At 41.8% G+C, this 19,641-nt stretch overlaps 1 protein-coding gene across 1 annotated transcript in view; it reads right to left on the reverse strand.

The window, feature by feature from the left end:
- The window catches only part of Prkch (protein kinase C eta), a 197,995-nt gene that overhangs the window by 80,639 nt on the left and 97,715 nt on the right, over positions 1 to 19,641 (reverse strand). The window contains exons 3-6 of the mRNA XM_063241086.1: positions 9,514 to 9,664; positions 7,209 to 7,243; positions 3,613 to 3,701; positions 2,071 to 2,200 (exon numbers count right to left, since the gene is read on the reverse strand). Of these exons, the coding sequence (XP_063097156.1) occupies positions 2,071 to 2,200; positions 3,613 to 3,701; positions 7,209 to 7,243; positions 9,514 to 9,664 (405 nt within the window). The remainder of the gene's footprint in view (positions 1 to 2,070; positions 2,201 to 3,612; positions 3,702 to 7,208; positions 7,244 to 9,513; positions 9,665 to 19,641) is intronic.

The following is a 19,641-nucleotide window of genomic DNA, read 5'->3' on the forward strand; positions in this document are numbered from 1 at the left end:
ACGGTCACTTTGACTTTGGGAAAGAGCTAGAAGACACTTGCACCCAGATCCAGTGAGCAAGGTGGCTGAGGGCATACTGTGATGTTTCATGATCTCCACTGGATGACATTCAGCGGTAGCATGCATGCATTTTTTATCACACCTTGTAAAGACACTGATGAGAGAAGTGGCAAGAACAAGATGGAAAGAGTGTGCTCAAAGAAAGGAGAAATATTTTGAGGGGGATAAATGGTACCTTCCGCTATAATAAATTGTATTTAATCATTTACCATATATTTCAGTCACCCTTGTATTTCTGTTCTGTGCAGAAGCAGAATTTCTGGCACGCTAAAGACTCATAGATTTTAAGAACATTTTTTTATCATGACTTGATGAAACGCATTCATCTAAATCACTTGTAGCCATCATTGCTGACTCCACAGCATGATCCAACATAAAGAGGAAAATGTTCATCATAGTGACAATTCAGTCAATTAAATAACAAAGACTTCTGTCAACTGATTTTTTTTTTCTCCTAACAGGGAAATAAAAGGCAGCTGTCTAAATGCCACAGAACGATCACAGTTCACACAGGATGGAAGCGCTATTTCGGAGAGCTCGCTTTCTCAGTACTGCTGTGGTTGGGTGGCCCTCCAAGCAGACAGGCATCTTGTGGCGCCGTGGTTCTTGGTGTTTGCAGCCTGTGGTTCTGCTTCATGGGGGAAGAGCGTGCAACTTTGAAATGTCTGAAGTCCAGGGTAAACAGCAGTCAGAAGTTAGCAGATCAAGTGAAGCTCCCTGTGCTCAGGAAGTGACTTAGGACCATGACAATTCCAAGGTTTAATCAGAAGAAACAAATCCCGATGCAGAGTCCTGATGTGAGTCCTGCTGGTGGGAGGCAGAGCTGGGGTAGCATGCAGTGAATTCTTGTTTTATGGAGTCCATCCATCTTTGGAAGAACACGTGACCTAGCTTTTAGGGGGCTTGCATTTGTGAAAGGGGAGGGGTCCTGAAGCTTCAGCTTCATCATCTTCACAAGAAATCTACCTCTCAGGAAGACTGGCACAGACACACAGAGCTGGCACGGGCCTTTCAAAACCATCACATGGCAACAAAAGTGAACAGCACTGCACGTTGCTGCCTCAGACCTCCAGGACAGATGAGAGCCACACACCAGTCCAGGCAGAGCTCTACACTACAACCACCGCCTCACGAAAGCACAAAGCGCCTTTTGGGGTGGAAACCCACGCCTGTGCAACCATCCTGTCAGCATCAAGTACTCCTGAACCACAAGCCCTAATCTACACACAAGCTGGCTGCTCTTTTGGTTGTGTGAAAAGAAAAACAATAAATAGCATGCTAGAGAGAGAAGAAATTTGCTGTTCTAACAGACAAGTGGGTGCTTCTGACAGCAGCAGGCTCTGTAAGTCCAGGGACTAGCCTGGACAAGGGAAGTCGGCTACTGGAACACATGTGGCTTCACTTCCTGGGTCCCTCTTCTGCACCACTCCTCTGGGCATCTGATCAGGCTGCAGGTGCGGTCTCAGTGGGAAATGTCTCAAGGCCAGCAGCTCCCAAAGCCTAACAAGGGTCAGCTCTCATCCCCTCAGGGATGAGCACTGGACAGCACCAGGCAAAGTCAGGGAGTACCAAGTGCAGGATCAAAGTGTGCTCCCCACCTGCCTCCAGCCTCCATCACAGCCCCCAGAGAAGGCAAGGGTCGCCCCACTGTGCCCTAAAACCTCCCACTATTCTTTGAGCCCCCATCACCTCTGCTATCTCTGGGCCAACATCTCATTTTTTCCCTTTCAAATACCTATTAACTAGCACAATGCCTCACCTGCACCAACAGATGTTACTTAGCTAGCTCCATCAAGGGGTTAAACATGTGACTTTATGTTCTGAGGTTAACTGGGGACCTGACGTAGTCCTCTTTATGCCTGAGAAGGAATATATATAAAACTACCAAGATGTTTTTAATACAATCTATCTACAACTCCAGTTCTCACTCAAATTCTGAGCCTACAGAATCCCACAAGCTTGTGGCATAGTGTCGCCATAAAGAAGCGGGTACCCGACATGACATCTCACTTGTACACTGAAGTCCTTGTCGCATGATCCCCCAGAGCAGGGAGCCGCAGTGATCGCAGAAGGTTGGAACTTTATAGTTGTGGATGCTGAACTTGTGTGGGATATTGATTCCAAACCTCTGTTCAGCCAACTGGAAAAATAAAAAACACAAGAAGACAAGAGCTAAGATTTTCTATCAATATCCTAGATAAAAACTGTAGTAGGAGCCGCCAAATGCAAAGTGTGACTATACCACCCGAGCTGAACAGAGTACTTTACTGGATGCAGCTCTGGGGAATTGCTCAGGTCTCACCAGCCAGCCCATGCATGATTTCTAATGAACAAGATACGACAGAAATGAGGGCTGCACGTGAGCTCATCAGAAGACAGAAATGGCTTAAGCCTTTCATTTCGTCTTTTATCTCCAGGCCACAGTTCTCTTCCTGTCAAGTCCCTCGTATTCACACTTATTTCCCGGAATCTTTGACAGCAAGAGTAAATGAGTCTGTTACACACTAACATTGTGTCCCGGAAGGAAACCAAAGAAGGCGCTCAGAACACATGGGAATAGAAGGAGGTCAATCCTAAGTGACCCTGAAGTCTTACTCACCCTCGCCTGCCTTTGTCTGACACTTATGTTCTGACAATATGAACCCCATAGTCCTAGTACAATCACATGCGCGTTTCCAGCAAATGATGGCACCACCCACATGCTCTATGCTCTGCCTCACAACCTAAAGCAGTAACAATAGCTCCATCCACTACTGGGAGTGGGGCCATTGTTAGTCCTCTTAACACTGTGCTGGTCTCCAGTTCAGAAAAGTTAAGATTCAAACCTCTGTACATTTACTTTGTAACGACCATTGTGTTCATAGTCAGACTTTCAAAAGCATCTGAAAACCTGCTGCTAAGTGTCACCAACACTCACTCCACCTGCTTTCTCCCTCTAAAACTTAAACGGTGCCCGCCCCACACGAATGCAACATGAGGGGCCAGAATGAAGTGCCAGCTCTCGTACAGAGCTGTATATTTTCCCCAAAATTTCTTAAGAGGCTGGAAGGAGCCAATGGCCTTTATGTAGAAGGCCTAATTTAGAGTTAACAACATACTTGTCAGTTCTATTTCATTTAATCCTCACAAATATTCATGGGGGAAGCATGGATGCTATTTTCAGACTGAGGCACTGAGAGACTTGGGCTTAGCCTGAGCTCATACAGAAGACTATCGACAGAAGTAAGATGCAGCTTTGCCACCCCAGTGGTCAGACATCTCACTGCACAAGAATCCACAGAGTTTATGCTTAGCTGGCCACCAACGGGGCACTCGCAGGTAAGGCCATGCTAGACAAGAACAGAACTGTTAACCACTATGATGCAAAAAAGGAGAGAAATTTCCGTTCTAATACACACGGGCTTCAAGGATGCGGATGGAGCGGAGGAAAGGATGGGAGGGAAGAAAGGAGGAAAGGAGGAAGAAGAAGGGAGGCAGGGAGAAAACAGTATGTGTATGTGCACACGTGAGTACACACACACACACACACAGAGCAAACTAATAGCCACTTACCTTTGAATCCACCTTGTTAATATTGTTTTGGCAAGTACAAGCTGTAACAATTAGATGATGGCAGCGTTTATGGACGACACAGGTGCACACTAGGAAATTAAATCCAGCAATTACAAACGTGCCTAAACTCAGCAGCATCAGTAAAGGCTGCCCCACACCACTGCAACTTGGCTGCAGGTCTGGCCCCCGTGATGGCAGCGGGCACACTCACCTGTCCTAGTGCCTTTACATACCAACTACCTGTCATCTAGTCCCGAGACTATTTCCTTGTCTCAGACTTCTCTCCAACCCACAGTGACCTCTAGATGACTCTGCCCACAGTATAACGTGGTTACTTCTGTCTCACCAGTGAACACTTCCAGTGGCCTCTCACTACCAATCAACAGCATCCGAATCCCTCGGCTAAGTCTCAGGCCTCCCGAAGGCTACTCCAAGCCACCTATCATCTTTCTTCTGTGGGATCCATTTGTTCCAGTAAAAACTAAACTAGCTGATTGTTCCAGAGCAAGTCTTCACCCTTTCCCACACTATCAAAGTCTTTCTCTATGCCCAGGATATACTATTGGCCTAGCAACTAAATCTTAAGTTTACAAGACACAACTCGAAAGATAGTTTTTCAATGAAGATCTCCCACATGAGGCTTTCTGCCTGAAACCATTGCTCCCACCTGGGATCCCCGCTCCACCCTTAGCCTGCACCATCCTTGGCAGAGCAGAGTACATGTCTGATGAATGGCTCAATTGTCTATTTAGAATTTTTCAAGGAATACATTTTTTTCTCATTTCCATCCTGATAACTGACATAGTACAGAGGGACTTGAGCTTGTCATTAAAGGATGAATGCACACAATGAAGCAGTGTGGAAATACGCGTCAGGCAGGATCTTTCAGGATGTGCAGAAAGTTGTAGGATTAACAACAGTGAGCAAACAGCACTGTTCCTTAACACAGACCGAGTTGCTACCATAATGAATTCTCAGGACGACCACAGTGCAAGGACCCAGTGAGATTTTTTTTTTTTATACAAAGGGATTTCAAAACCACCCTTCAAATGGAAGACTTTCTTTTTAGGGTATTTGGTTTTTTACTGGTTAGCCTGACTAGAAATGTATCACTTTTATTGATTTTTTAAAAAAAACGTTCAGTTTCATGGATTTTCCTGTTTTCAACTGCACTGATTTTTGCTCTGATTTTATTATTACTTTTCTTCTGCTCACTTGAGGCTTAAATTTCTCCTCTTTCTCTAGTTTTGTAAGGTAAAGATTTAGATTGTTAATTTAAATTTTTTTTTTTTCTTGTAAGAGTACTAATGTACAAATGTTCATCTGAGTACTTCTTTCACTGCATTTTGTATATTTTTATAAATTGTATTTAATTTTTATTGGATGCAACAGATTTTTTTATGTCCTCTTCAGTCTTTGACCCGTGTGTTATTTGTTCAATGTCCAAATACCTAGGGCGTTTCCACCTATCTTTCTATTATTGTTTTCTAGTTAAAGTCCACTGTGGTTGGCAAAGATGCTTTTTATGTTTTCTGCTCTTTTAGATGTGAAGGTGGTTTTATGGCACAGATGTGGCATGTGTTGGTAAATGTTTCTGTTGAGCTTAAGAAGAACATGTCATCTGCTTGTCAGACGCTGTGTTTAACAAATGTCAATTTGATCAAATTATGATAGTGCTATTTAGGTCAAGCTTCTGCCTGCTGAGTCTATCAATCACTGAGAGATTTAAATAGTATAGTAGACTCGTCTATTTTTCCTTTTAGTTCCATTTTTATCTCACATATTTTGATGTCTATTGTTAGACACATATATGTTAAGCAATATTATGACCCTGTTACTATTATATAATGTCCTTCTTTATCCCTGAAAATTTTCCTTGCTCTGAATTCTGCTTTGTCTAGGATACCTACTCTGGCTTGCTTTTTGATCAGTCCTGGTGCACTATACCTCTTCCCAACTAAGCATTTTGTTTGATATCCTTTAACAAGATGTGAACAAAGGTATCCTCAGGTCTCCTGATTTATGCTCTTTTCCGCTCTTTAAGCAACTGGTGGCTCTACGAGTATCAGATCTTCAAACATCCTACTACTGTAACGAAAAAGGAAAAGAAATTGAAGAGATGTACTCTAAACCATATATTTTAATCTCAGAACTGTAAGCTTGTCTATCCAGACTTTTTCAACTTTTCCTGGTATGTGTAAGATGGGAGGTCACTATAAGGCCTGTCCCTGGTGCTAGGGTGGCCCAGGCTGCAGGAGTAGTATTGACTTGTCTTATGGTTGACACATTGTGTCAACTTGAGAAGTTTAGAAGTTTAACTAAGATCCTCACAGCAGGGAGCAGGGTTCTTACTTTGTAAATATCTTAGTCCTGTGCAAGAGGAGGGCAAGACTTTGTGAGTACCTCCAGGGGAGAGGGGTCCTGGTGGCCTGTGTACAATATAAAGGAGGAAAAGAGGCTTGCTCTGCTCCCTTTTTCTTCCGGCTGCTTTTGCTGGCTGCTGCCTTGACATGTTGCCCTGAGGTAATGCCAAGCTGCTGTGGAGCCTGCGGATTATGGACTGAAACTCTCACAAGCAGTGAGCTAAATAAACTTTTCCTTCCTTCATTTTGGGTGTGAGGTATCCTGTCCCAACAATGAGAGCCATTAACCAAGACAACTGGCTCGTGACTTGTCTTCTCATTGAAGAGTGATACCATATAGGTCACTTATTACTGTTGTATTGATTACACATTCAGTTTTTCTAACTTTGAGAATGCAATGAAAATTTTTATGCACACTAAATTCAAAATTGGATCCATATGTACATGTCATTCATTTCCTCTAAGGCAGATACTGTGTTACCTCTCCTCCTCCAGAAGAAGGCAGAATTTCCTTATTTACATGTAGACTACTCCTCTAGAATAGAGATTATTGTTTTTACCAACTATTTTTAAGAAGTTACTGTACGTGTACACTGTGTGACAATGCTTACACCAATGGTAAGGGAGGACCAAATAAAAGGCCTATCTGACCCTGCCTGGCTAAGTCCTAGGGAGCAAGGGTCTTCCAATGGTACTGGATACTAGTACACTGGTTTTACCTTACAACTGTCAAAATCAAAATAACTTTAAACCCACAGGATCATTAACTGCTTAACTTCAAACAGTTTTCACATCTTTTGAAATACAAGTTTTTCTACAACTTTGAGTAATAGTTTGTATTCTCTAAGAAGACAAAGTTGAGACTGAAATGTGCTATTTCTCACCCCTCTTGATAACGCAATGTGAAAAACAAAAATGTGTCTCTGAGATTCAAGGCCACGCTCACAAAATAGTGCTACTTTCCAGCACTTCTGTGTTATGGCAAAGACAACACTTTAGACAACGAAGCTTTACTGGGCATTCTGGCATTAGAAATATAAACATCTCCTCTACATTGTCTAAAATATACAAGATTTACCAAAACAAAAGATTTATAACTACCTGGGAGGGTCTCTTTTGACCTATAGACAATCATTTAACACAATATTAATGGAACATATCTGTTTGCCCTGGATATAATTATCTTTTAACATAAGAGCAAGATTAAAAGTGGTTTTAAAAATGTTTTCTTACCTTGGCATTGATAACCCTGTTTCCCAAATACTCCCCTGTTCAAAACAACAGAGAAAAAAATTGCCATCAGTCAAGTATTTCAGCAATAACATCTTGTTATTACAGTCCTTAAACAAAGAATCTTATCCCTTGGTCCTTTACAAAAAACACAATTTCAGAGAGGAGGCAAAGATGTGCACCTTCTGAACCTGGTTTGTTACCTTGAGACACAAGAATGCCATCTAATGAAGGTTTCAAATGCTCCGGGTGATGTAAAACAATCACTGCCCTTCTGCCAGCATCCCAAGTCCTCAATGAAAGGAGGCCCCCGCCTGCACATGGCTCCCACATGCGCACACACACACACACACACACACACACACACACAGAGTACACTGATGGTCCCATCCCTGTGCCCACTCCCGAAGTCCACAATAGGGCAGAAGTGCCGCCACTATGGCCCTCCCTGCCCGCTGCTTTGATTTCTCCTTCTCCTTAATATATTCTGTTACTGAGAGTGATGTTACTCCCTTCTTTAACAAACACCACAGATGACTAAGCTCACAGGAGGTACCAGACCCTTGACCAGGTGGCTACTACATATTAGTTCATTTAATCCTCTCAGAAAACCAAAGGAGGAAACAAACAGGATTACACGCACAGAGGCCAAGCGGTACAATCTGAGGCAAGTTGTTAACTTCTTCAAGTCATAGTTTTCTCATCTATAAAAGGGAATAGTTCTTGATCTCTGGTACCAAAGTGGGGGAAAAAGGAACAGTGATAACAGCTCTGACTTGGTAGGGTTAGCAAAGCCAGAATGAATTGACAAAATGCTCAGAAGCGCCTTGCACTTTAAGTGCTCTCTAAAAGCTTACTATATCAATAAAATAAAAGTGTCGTCTCTGTTTTGCAAATGGGCTGCAGAACTTAAGTTCACATATCCAGCAGGTGATGAGATTGAATGACAGAGTCCATACTCATAAAGCACACATCAGTGGTTTAAGTGGACAGGGCAACTGTGTGTGCGTGTGTGCATGTGTGCATGCGTGTCAGCGGGTGTCAATGTTGTTTCCTTTGATAAAAAATGATTGAAATTAGAAAATAAATTTCTACCAAGAATGTGTGCAGAGGTCAGAGGTTGGCAGCATAATTCCCTTTGAGGGCCAGGGAGGTCACACCCCAAAAAGTAAACAGACTGGGGAGCTGTGAAATAAAAGGGACAGGCAGCAGCCTTAAAGACAGGCAGACTAGAAAGAGAGGGGTGGGGCTGCGGCCCGCTGGACAGAGAAGCATCCTCAAGGGTGCATGAGGCTTCGAGATGCCAGAGGAGCTCACTTTCCCAGACAACGCCATAGGAATTTTTTTCCTAAAGTCAATAAATAGTCTGGCACAGGTACATTCGTATCAGTACTCTGTTTAGGGCCTTAAGATACTGTTCTTGCTAAAAACCCCAGAAACACTGACTAACCCTGGTTTCTAGCAAGTGAGAGAGAGAGACCCAAAGTAACCACAAAAAGTAGGTAAGTAAGCAAGCAAGCACTGGAGCTTCCTTAAACCAAGTGGCTAAAGCATGTAACACTGGGACAGATCTCTTCATACTACAGTGTCTCCCTGTCGGGGAGAAGTGTGTGTGAATGCGTGCGTGTGTGCGTGTGAGGCAGTGTGTATTCTCTTTCTAAATACAGTAAATACACTTAATGTTGCCTCTAACTGAAATAGCTATTGATAATATTGCCTCTAAGTAAAGACAACATAGATTTGACATTGAAACTAAGATTCTGTTTTATGTAGTGTAAGAATCTGCCCCAAATCTTTAGATAATTTCTCATCTGTGGTAGTTCCTAATGGCCAGAGATTAAATTATAGATTAATTTACATTATTCTATGGATTTTATAGAATCACTTAGTACTATAATCTTCTAGGCTGAAGGTACTGAGCACTTGGTTTTCTTGTATCAACTAATTTTCAGAACTTATCACATAGTTAATGCCTTCTTAAAAGCAATACTTCTGATTTTTCTTTCTCCCAGATTGATTCTCTGATTTACTAATTATCTCCTTACTGACTGATTTCTTCTCTGATTTATGCTTTTTGATAAGTTTATGACTAAAAAAAAAAAAAAAGGAAATACTCCCTAAAACTGGGATTTTTGTTGAGTTTTGGGTGATGGGGCAGCGGAAATGAAAATTCCCAGCTCACGTTAGAAGATGACAGTTGAGATAGGAAAAGCGATTCCTGAAGACTATGCTGCTGCGATAAATATCACACAAAACCAAAAGAAGCCTCTCCCAGAGGTTCTCAGGAGGCTGCCAGAGGATTTCTTACCAGATAAACTCCCTGCAGTGGGAGCAGTAGGTGGGCTGCCTCAGGTACGTGGCCATAAACTTGTGTCCGTTGATCTGGTGGACTCGCCTTCGCATAGCCCGTTGGCGCTTCCTGGTAAAATGCTTGAAGATTCGGTCTCTATGGTGAGTGGCTGTACATTAAAAGAAAGGACAAAAAGGGAAATGTGTAATAAATCTAACTACACTTAATGTAGGAGAAAGTTTGAAAGTTAAATATTTCTCCAATTACTTTTTCTTTTTTCAAGATTGAGAACATCTTGGAAAATTACCATGCTTTCCTAAAGATCTTTGGACTGAAGCTTAAACCTCAAACCCCTGAGGTCCCATTGCCTGATTATAACTGGTCCCATCTCCCCGCACAGACCACGAGTGTCCTAAAGGTCCTGTGCTTCAGTACGTGACCTTGACATGGTACTTTAGATTCTGTCTAGAGATCTCGGATCTCGGGTCAAACATGGGGAAAGCTGAGAGCTTCTGAACATCCTTACTTTTCCCCTTTACTTCCGCTGCCCTCACAGATCAGACGAGCAGAGTGTCCCCAGCCTGGGTTGTGTCCCCAGCCTGGGTTGTGGCAGGCCTGCCCCAAAGCAACTGGTACAGAACCACTTTGGTAGACAAGGACTAGGAGGAAAAGGGTCTGGGAGAAGTACAGAGTGTTCTAACTTAAAATGTTCATCTGAAGATGCTGAAAATGGTGTATCTTTAAAAGATAGTAAGTGATGTCTTATATTTATACTAAAGCTTTTCAAATGTAAGCAGAGACTTGGGATTCATAAAATAAAACTTGCTTCCCCAACAATGCTTTTCAATAAAAAACTGATGCAATGGAAATGTAAGCACTCAAACAATAATAATTTGCTAATAAATTCAAAAGCTGGAAGGAATAGATCATTTTTTCCCCTTTCTTTTCAATGGGCAAATAATAACTATACAACTCTGTGGCATATACTGTAGTGTTCCAGTACGTTTTACCACTGTGAATTGATCAATTTAGAATACTTAGGTTGTCCATCATCTCAAACATTTACCATGTCTTTGTGATGAGAACATTCAAAATCCTCTTTTCTAGCTATTTTGAATTATGCAATATATCATTAACTATAATCACTCTCTGTGCAAGGAAACACCAGAACTCATTTCTCCTCTCTGCCAATGACTCTGCACTCAATCTCTAAAATAATCTCAAATACATGCAATAAAAAATTACAGGAGCAAAAAAGAAAACAGAAAAATGCTACACTCCTAGGACAGGAATAAGACAACAAAACTCTAAAGCCATAAATGATACATGGATTCGCAGTTTAAGAAAGTTAAAGTTTTAATTGGCAAATGACAAAAAAGCAGAAAACTGAAAGAAACAAACTGGGGGGGGGACGACTCTGCAACATTTGATATAGGCTCACTATTTATAAAACAGAGAAATCAGTAAGATCAAGGGGGAAGGATCCAGTAAATATGGGGCCAGGGATATGAGGAGGCAATTCATATGCAAATAGTCACCATGCCAAGATGTCCAACCCAATCCAAGATGGGCACTCAGACTCTAGCAGCTAAATCAGGCTCTGCCTCTTACATTAATAAATATTAAAAGATTCACCCCACACTGACAGGGGTCAGTAGGAGTATACATGGGCTCTGGTGCTGGTCCAGCTACAGTGGGTGTCATCCTGCTAAGGCAGTACTTTCTTCCTGGAGTTTTTTTAAGGATTCAAAGTCAAAGTGTTTAGCACAAGACATACTGTAGCAGTCAAAAACCTTGACTATTTCAGGAAGAATTCTTTTGGAGATCAATTTGACAATGCTTGTCAAAGTTTTAAACATGAATTTCTTTTCATTAAGCAATTGATCTAATTTTTTTTGTTTCAATAAAAACATCAGTAAGTCACAATATATACACTATCTTTTAGGAGTACTACGGATGGAACCTGGGTCTTCACACTGAGACCTTTTTTACTTTTTGAGACAGGATCTTACTAAGTTGCTCAGGCTGGCCTCAAACTTGTGACCCTTTGGCTTCCCAGAGGGCTGGGATGTCAGGAATGTGCCACCGTGCTGGAATGCTCGTATAGTCTCAGGTACTCAGGAAGTTCAGGTAAAAGGATCACTAATGCCTAAGAGATCAAGGCCAGTCTGGGGTACACAGCAATACCCTCTCTCAAAGAAAAGGAGGGACTACACTAGAAATTCTAAAGAACAAGATGCAGAAATGGCCTAACCAGCTAAGGAACCAATGTCTTCAGAGGCTTGAGCACAGCTAAAATTGTACCCACTACACTCTGCATTTGTCATGTGCACAATTTCTGACAAGCTACTTTATTACTGTCATTCTCAGGTTTCCTGTCTGACTCAAAAAGATAAAATACATCCCTTCCCTGTCGTCAGCCCTTGGAAGATACTGTCACAATCATTATTCCTAACATATTCCTTCTTTTTCAATGAGGATCACATAGGAACCGTCATCATACTGGATGGCCCCTTTCTGTGACTGCCAGTACTTATTAGAAACTCTGACGCAAACAAGTTTTGTGCCCTTGTTGGCAAGTGATAACGTTATGCTAACAGTATCACCCCATATCTAGCTTATGTGATCAACAGCCTGAGACCAGCTCAATACAAGCCAAGGCAATACTCGTATTGAGTAACTAAATACTTATCATACCTAGAAGCAAAATGAATTTGCCCTGGAGGGCTAATTACCAAGAACTTACTGATTCAATCTTTTAATGCTATAAAGATTTGCTAAAACTCACTTGTATTTTTAATATTTCATGAGTTGAATTTTTTTTCCAATGCTATGGCCATAGTAGTCTCATGATCTATGAATTTTCCATTGGACTCCTTCTCTACAGAAGGACGTGGGAAGAAATTGTTTACTGCTCTCCACTGCCCTGTTCAGATTTTGAAACTCTCATTCCTGCCTTTGGGCCTAGCTAGAACACATGTCCCTATTTTTTCCCCCAACTAGTTATCTTACATTTATCTTTACCCTATCTGCCTCAGAACCTAAACAACCCCTTCGCCCAAATCCCAAGCCAAGTAAAATGCTCCTCATCTGTCCCAGAGCAGCCTGGAGTACACCTCAGTCTTCTTACCCTACAACTGTCATGTCTCCGTCTGTCTGTTTCTCGCTGTTTCTGTCTCTGTCTTTGCCTATGTGTCTGTCTGACTGTCGTGTGTCTGTCCCTTTCTCCCTTGTCCCCCCTACCCCTCCACTGAGGACTGAACACAGGACCTTCAAATTAAGCTACCTCCCCAGCTATTTTTCTATTATTTTGAGCCAGAGTCTCACTAAGTCACTAAATTGCTCTGGCTGGGTTTGAACTTGTGACCTCCCAGCTAAGTCTCCCAGAGCGCTGTGATTATAGGCATGTGGCACCATGCGTGGCTGATCCATTTCACATCATCCCTGGGCATGGACTCTAAATGCCATTCTTCCTGTCTCTGCATTCCTTTGCACAAGTGCATCTTAAATGTTTCAAGAGCAAATGCACACACTCACATTCACAGGTACCCTGGAATCCGGCAGACATTTGTCCCATAATAAAAAGAAATAAATGCCTTGCCCCCCAGCTTCCAGTGTTGCTGATCTCTTGAGAGACACCACCAATAATAGGAAGAAAGGACTCCCTCTCTGCACTCTGGTCACCCAAAAACAGATCTGGGCCTCCCCTCACTATCAGACCAGAGGGAGCTTCTTCCTTGCTGTCCATGCTGCCTGCTCCCTAGAAGTGAGTTTAAAGGCCCACAAGGGACCCCTGAATCCTGCTGTGCCTTATACCAAGTGGGGCTTTGAGGAATCTTTCAGATCACATTTTAGTCAGAGTCATCAGGCAACCCTAACATCCTCTGCAGCCAAAACTTGCACTGCGACTTTGTTTGGCTGCTAGGATGCCCAGTGCCTCTTAAGGACGTAAGAACCTGGCTCTGTGTCCCACTAGGGAAATTCACATTCCACTCTCCAGAGGTCGGCAGCCCACAGTCCTGATCTGCCTCACAGGGGTTAGAAGTGACCAGCCTCCCACCAACAGGGTGTCCAGTCACTGTGTCAAACACAATTTGCCAGTTTTTTTGTTTTTTGTTTTTTGGGTTGTTTGTTTTGTACCAAGGATCAAATTCACAATCTTGTGCATGTTGTGCAGGCGCTTGTGGCACTGAGCTAAATCCCCGCAATTTGCCATTCTTAGCATTCCATTTCTCCAAATCTGGTTGCTATCCCAGACGTGTTCTGAGAACAGTGAGTGGTCAAGTGACTCAGAGTCATCCCACAACTTCGGAGAAGTTTTTACTTGCAACAAGTTGTGCTGAACTAAAACTTGCATGGGTCATGTGAGGCCGTGTGGTGGAGAAACACATCTAGGAAATGTCTAGAAACCCAGTTCTGCTTTATATAAAAAAAAAGGCAACTACTCCGTCCTTTGTTCTACCCATCTGAATTTAAGGTTTTATATGCCACCAGCAGAAACACATATCTGGAAATACTTCTGCAACATTCTGATGAGGGGCAAAGTCATAATTTGTAATTCCTAATTTTCAAATGATTATAAGCAAATTTAATCAGACAAAAAAATGGACAGTATGGCAACTCTCAATTTCCAGGATTATTGATATGAAATGTGTGAAGGAAGTAACTTTGATTAAGTGTGAATACGATGTAGCTCTGTTAAGCTGAGCTGGCCTCACCATGCAGCACCATGCATTTGGGGATTTGGGGTGCTGAGGTGCTGTGGAGGCTGAAAAGCCTTTCTAGGGATGGCAGGGGAACAGGGTGGGAGATCCAGACATGAAGGCTGGGGGTGACTCCCGCTGTTTTCCTGAAAGCTGCTGACCTTGAGTGAGTTGTTTAACCTTCTTGGCCTGAGCACCCTCATCTATAGCGCATGAAGAATACGTCCTTTCCCCAGCTCATTCGGAGCAAGCACTCTGCGAGTTAACGTCACCACTGGAAAAGAACTCAACAGGTAGTAACTGTCACCAACTATAAATGTAAAAACCCTTGTTTCATACTGTCATAGTGTTCTAGGAATAGAAGGGATTTTTTAATTCGGTTGCTCATCTAGAGGAGGAATGAATATCTAGGAAATCAGTACACAGAGAAGTTACATGTTTCCAAGACCTGCTAGCTAGTGAGCGCCAGAACTAACACTAGATTCTTCCACTCTTGCTTTCACCCCACAGCTCCTGGCTAACCCCACACTGTGCTTGGTCCTTTATTGACACTAAATCTGGCTTGCTGGCATTCCTGGAAAGTAACACATTCTCTGGAAACACAAACTAAGAGTAAGTTTAAGTGAGGTCTGGCAGCTAATGATACGAGCCAAAGCTTGTTTACTATTAGTGAACTACTGAGCCATGCTATCAAATGCCTTTTAAAATTCTTCCTGAGGTAGTTGTGTTATCATCTGCTGCATATGGGAAGGAACAACTGTGAGAAAAACAGGAAATCTTTAGAGTTAATTACATTACTAGTCAAGAAAAGCCAGAAAATATCACACATACTTATGTCTCTAAAACACATCTCTAAAAGGGAAGGACAGAATGCAGCAAGACACTTTTGCTTAACATTATCAAACACAATGGATAAGCTACCATCTGATCCCAGAGCTGCTTGCACAAAGAATGATGCATAAAAACATAAATATAGATCATCCCTGTCTGGGACAATAGTGATATCACAGGACATGCATCAAGCTAAGAGGCAACATCAGCGAGCTTTCAGAACACTGGTCCAGTGGGTGGGAGCATTTAGTGGGTGCTGAGTAAAGAGGGAATCTCAGGAGTTGCAGATCTAGTCCTCTGATTAGTTATGAAGGCTCCACGAAGAGGCTGGTGTTGGCAGTTGCTGAGGAGGAAGGAGAATTTGGTGAGCCAGGACAGAGACCAGGTTCCAGGGCTTTGTTCTAATGCTAATAACTGAGGTGGCACAGGTTTGGGTATTTAGAAATGCCAGCCAAAGTCCCCAAATGGTACTGAGAAGCACAGACTTTTCTGTGTTTTTTTGGTGGTAGTGGATTTTTTTTGTTTTGTTTTGGGTTTTTTTGGTCAGGGCCTTGCACTTGCCAGGCAGTTTTTCTCTTTTTTGAAGAGCTTAACCGTATGGCTCACAGTAATTTACAAATCCATGCAGGGTGATTAGCCTCACCTTATTAGAAAACCCAGCTGCACGCAGATGTTTTTCAAGGATTTGGTTTCCTCGAAGCTCAGCCTACACACACTGATCATCCTGCTTACATCCTGATGGGGTGGCAATCATCGGCAAAAAGTGCAAACACTTTGTCACATGACTGACTCTCTGGAGTAGGACTCAGGGCTCATACACTCATGAAAGCTGTGTCCATTCTCACTGTCACTGCAGCCTCCTCTAGAAGCAGAAAGGGTCTTAGGACCAAACTACTGTGTGCAGCTCTCTGAAACAAGGCACGGTTCCAGCACAGCACGAGAGGTGCCCCTGTGCAGTTTTAAGAAGACAGCCCTGGCCTCCTACCTTCCTCTCATCGTTTTCCCTTCTTTGTCTCTGGGATCTACAGAAACCACAGTACCAACTTGTCCCTTCCCAGGCCTTGGCTCCAGCAAAGAGCCTTGTTCATCATATTATTTATTTCTCTGTCCCGGTTTCCTTTGTTGGCTCTTCTCTTCCTCCAAATCTTTAAAAATGTTTGCCCCACCTTTCTCTGCACATCACCCTATGGTCCTGAATGTTCACCGATTCTTTCAGAGCTCACGTATGTTCTCTCGACTTCTGACAATTTACAATGATGACTTGAAAAACACCCCAGCTCTAGCTTCAAACTACTAAACATATTTCTAAATAGCCTCTCAGAAAAATAAAATAAAATAGCCTCTCAGGCTCTTCCCCACAGAGCTCTGTGTCACCTAAACTTTTCACCATCGGCCCCGCCTGTTCTCACTCTTCCTTCTAGGTTAACAGTACACTATCTTTGGAGTCTCCCATACAACAGACCTGAGAGACATCTTCAGATGCTTTCTCTCTTACTCGTGTGTGTGTGTGTGTGTGTGTGTGTGTGTGTGCGCGCTAGTTTGACTACATCTCTTGATATCTGGATTTTTCTAGAAATGTTTGGGAAAAATACTTAAGTTGCAAGTATAGTCAGCTCCCCATATTTGTGGGTTCCACAGCCATAGAGTCAACCTCAGATGGAAAATATCTGAAAAGGAAATGTATCTATACCAAATATGTACAGACTTTCTTCTCATCATTTTTTTCCCAAAGAGCAGTATAACAGCTATTTACATAACCTCCACATTAAATCAGGTATCATAATAGACATGACTTAAAACATCCAGGGAGGTGTGTGTAGGCTGCATGCAAATATGATGCTATTTAATTTAAGGGACTTGAGCATCCATGGATTTTTCGTATCTACAGGGATCCTAAAACCAATCCCTGATAGATTCAAGAGACAACTGGGGAAATATTTCCCTGAATCAACAGAGGATTACAGAAGTGAGAGAGGGGAGGAAAGGAAACCCACAATAAGTGTATCACTGAGCAGGTTTCTAGTGTGGGCAACTGAGGCTCAAGTCCTGTGGGGATCTCAGAGTTGGTAAAACCTGACTGGGGACAACAAAACCAAGAATTATCCTCCAGCCACTATGCTTCATTGTTACCAGATGATGGAGCTTCAGAAGAAAGACACTATTCCCCAGCATCTAAAGCTTTTTTTGTTGTTATTGTTAACTGAAAGGAAATACAGGCGGAGCATCCTGTCTTTTCTTGGTCCTGGTTTCTGTGTTTTGTTTTGTTGTACTGAGAATTGAACTCAAGACCTTGAATTTATCAGGCAGGCATTTGTGACGCTGAACTGGTCCTGGTTTCTTATTTACACTTTATTATTGCATGTATTTTATATAAGCTTCTTTAAACTCTTTGTAGAATGAAGTTTGTGAAGAGAATTTTTGTCCTGATAATCTTCAACCACTATTGTACTAACTTCTTTCTGCAAACCCTTAATTTAATAACAGAAATTCCCCATCCTCCATTTATTCAGTTATAAGAATTCTGCAGTTCCCTTCTCTAAAAAATGCTAAGAATCTCTAAAAATATTTCATTTGTGAACCTACAAATATTTTTGATGAAAAAAAAATGTTCATTTTCCACCACTGATTTCACCTGTAAGTAGGCTTCCAGCTGCTACTTCCTCATCCTTCCGCTTTTAAAAAAAGAAAGTAACACATTCGTCCAGTGAATTGTCACTACTAGACCTTAAAGTGACAAGGAAAAGTGTTTCTGTTCCATCAAATTTGGGCAACATCCTTTGGGGGTACATCCCTCATGGCCTGCATGGTCATCCTATCTGAAAGATACTTCAAAACAGTAGGACTATCAGATCCAAGCTTAAGACAAACTATGTATCTCAGTTTCATGTGCTGAAAATGGAAGCATTTTACAAGTACCTGCAAATTTCTCTTACATTCTTCATTATTAATTTTAACTGGGGAAAAAAAGTCCCATTTATGACCTCTTGTCCTCTTAACTTTTTAAAGGTAATATAAAGAGACCATGTAGCTACAATGTGGCTTTGGTTGCTAGAGCAGAAAGAACGTGTTGGAAGCTTTTTCTCTTTTGTTGTTGGACTTGCTTATAAAGATATTATGGCTTACAGTATATCAGCATGTCCCCTCAAAGCCTCATTACTCATAGGTGAGGTTTTAGGAGTGACTAGATCATGGGTCTGTGATACTGGATCAGTCAACTGACTGGTTTAGCATAGTTCTAGGTGTGGGTCATGGGCTTACTGAAGGGCAAGACCCATCCAGGGGTGGTGACATCAACTGATAGGCTTGTACCTGGATGGAATGAAAAGGGAAAGAAGAAGGAAGTCGTGCCACTTTCCACCTGCCCTGCAATGCAGCTTCTCCCCTGCCATGCTCTTCTGCCACACTGCCCTGCCTCGGAGCCAGTCAAGAATGGACTGAAACCTCTACAAACTGAGAGCTAAAATAAACGTTTCCTTCTTTAACTTGTGGGTGTTGGGCATTTTGTCCCAATAATAAAAAAGTAACTAAAATAAAAGATAATATATGATCACTATGGAAAATGAAAATAACAGAAAACTATAAAGAAAAGTTTCCTTTTAAAAATCATCTTATGTGTTACTTACAAATAATACTAAATATGTTGGTGTACATGCCAAGTACATACACTACATGGATAGGAATTAGCAATGCCATGCTACTTTTCCTCAAAACATCTTTCCATCTCATTTTAAAAGTTATTATTTATATTTTTATAGCTAATATTCTTAGCATTAAAGTTACCAGTTAATCATATTTTATAAAATTAATACACTTCATAAAAGTCATCCAATAGCATAAGCAGATCCTGTCAATGAACATAGGGTTTCTGAACAGAAAATTTCTGTTTTCCTCTTTTACAAGAACTGCTCTCTCCACTGCTACCTCAGCCTCCAAGCCTAGCTTGGTCTTCTTTCCTTCTAAGGAAAGATTCATATACAAACAGCCTATCCAACCAAAAGCCTTTCCTGATAAACACGAATTTCCTGCTGAGAACTAAAAGAATCCTGTCCTTTAGTTTGGTTTATTCTACTTCCTTTTCAACTTTTCTTTTTCCTTCTTCCACTTACAGATTTCTAAGGTCTCTTCTAAGTTCTCAAGTTCCTGGCTTATGATTTCACATGATCTTACAGGATGTTAGCCATGAGGAGCACGACTTCTAATCATTTCCTTCTTCAACTGCTCACAGGGAGAAGAGCAAGGCTGCTGCTCGGTTTGTGTGGTGGATTCGTCACGGTTTTTGTGGCAATGCTGCTCCTGGTAAACACACTCATTCACTTCCGCTAAAGGTAGCACACCGTTATCACGACACCAAATCTCCTGAAACACTATTGGGAAGGTTGCAAACCTCAGCTACATGGAGCTGAAGACAAAGAGACAGTTGCTTTAACCAAAGTCATTTGTATTATATGATCACTCTGTCAGAAGCTTAAAACTGTCAGCAACTTAAAGGCATACATCTTGGCCTCCATGTTGATTTTTATTTTTTTCACAGCTACATCATGACTTCAACAGAAAGAAAATTAAATTAAGAAATGAAGTTAAACTTTTTAAAAAATATATAAACAAGTTTGAT

This window comes from Cavia porcellus, unplaced genomic scaffold, assembly GCF_034190915.1.
Source record: "Cavia porcellus strain 051 isolate PalLab524CR breed Dunkin Hartley unplaced genomic scaffold, mCavPor4.1 scaffold_31, whole genome shotgun sequence".
In the NCBI taxonomy this organism is placed as follows: Eukaryota; Metazoa; Chordata; class Mammalia; order Rodentia; family Caviidae; genus Cavia; species Cavia porcellus.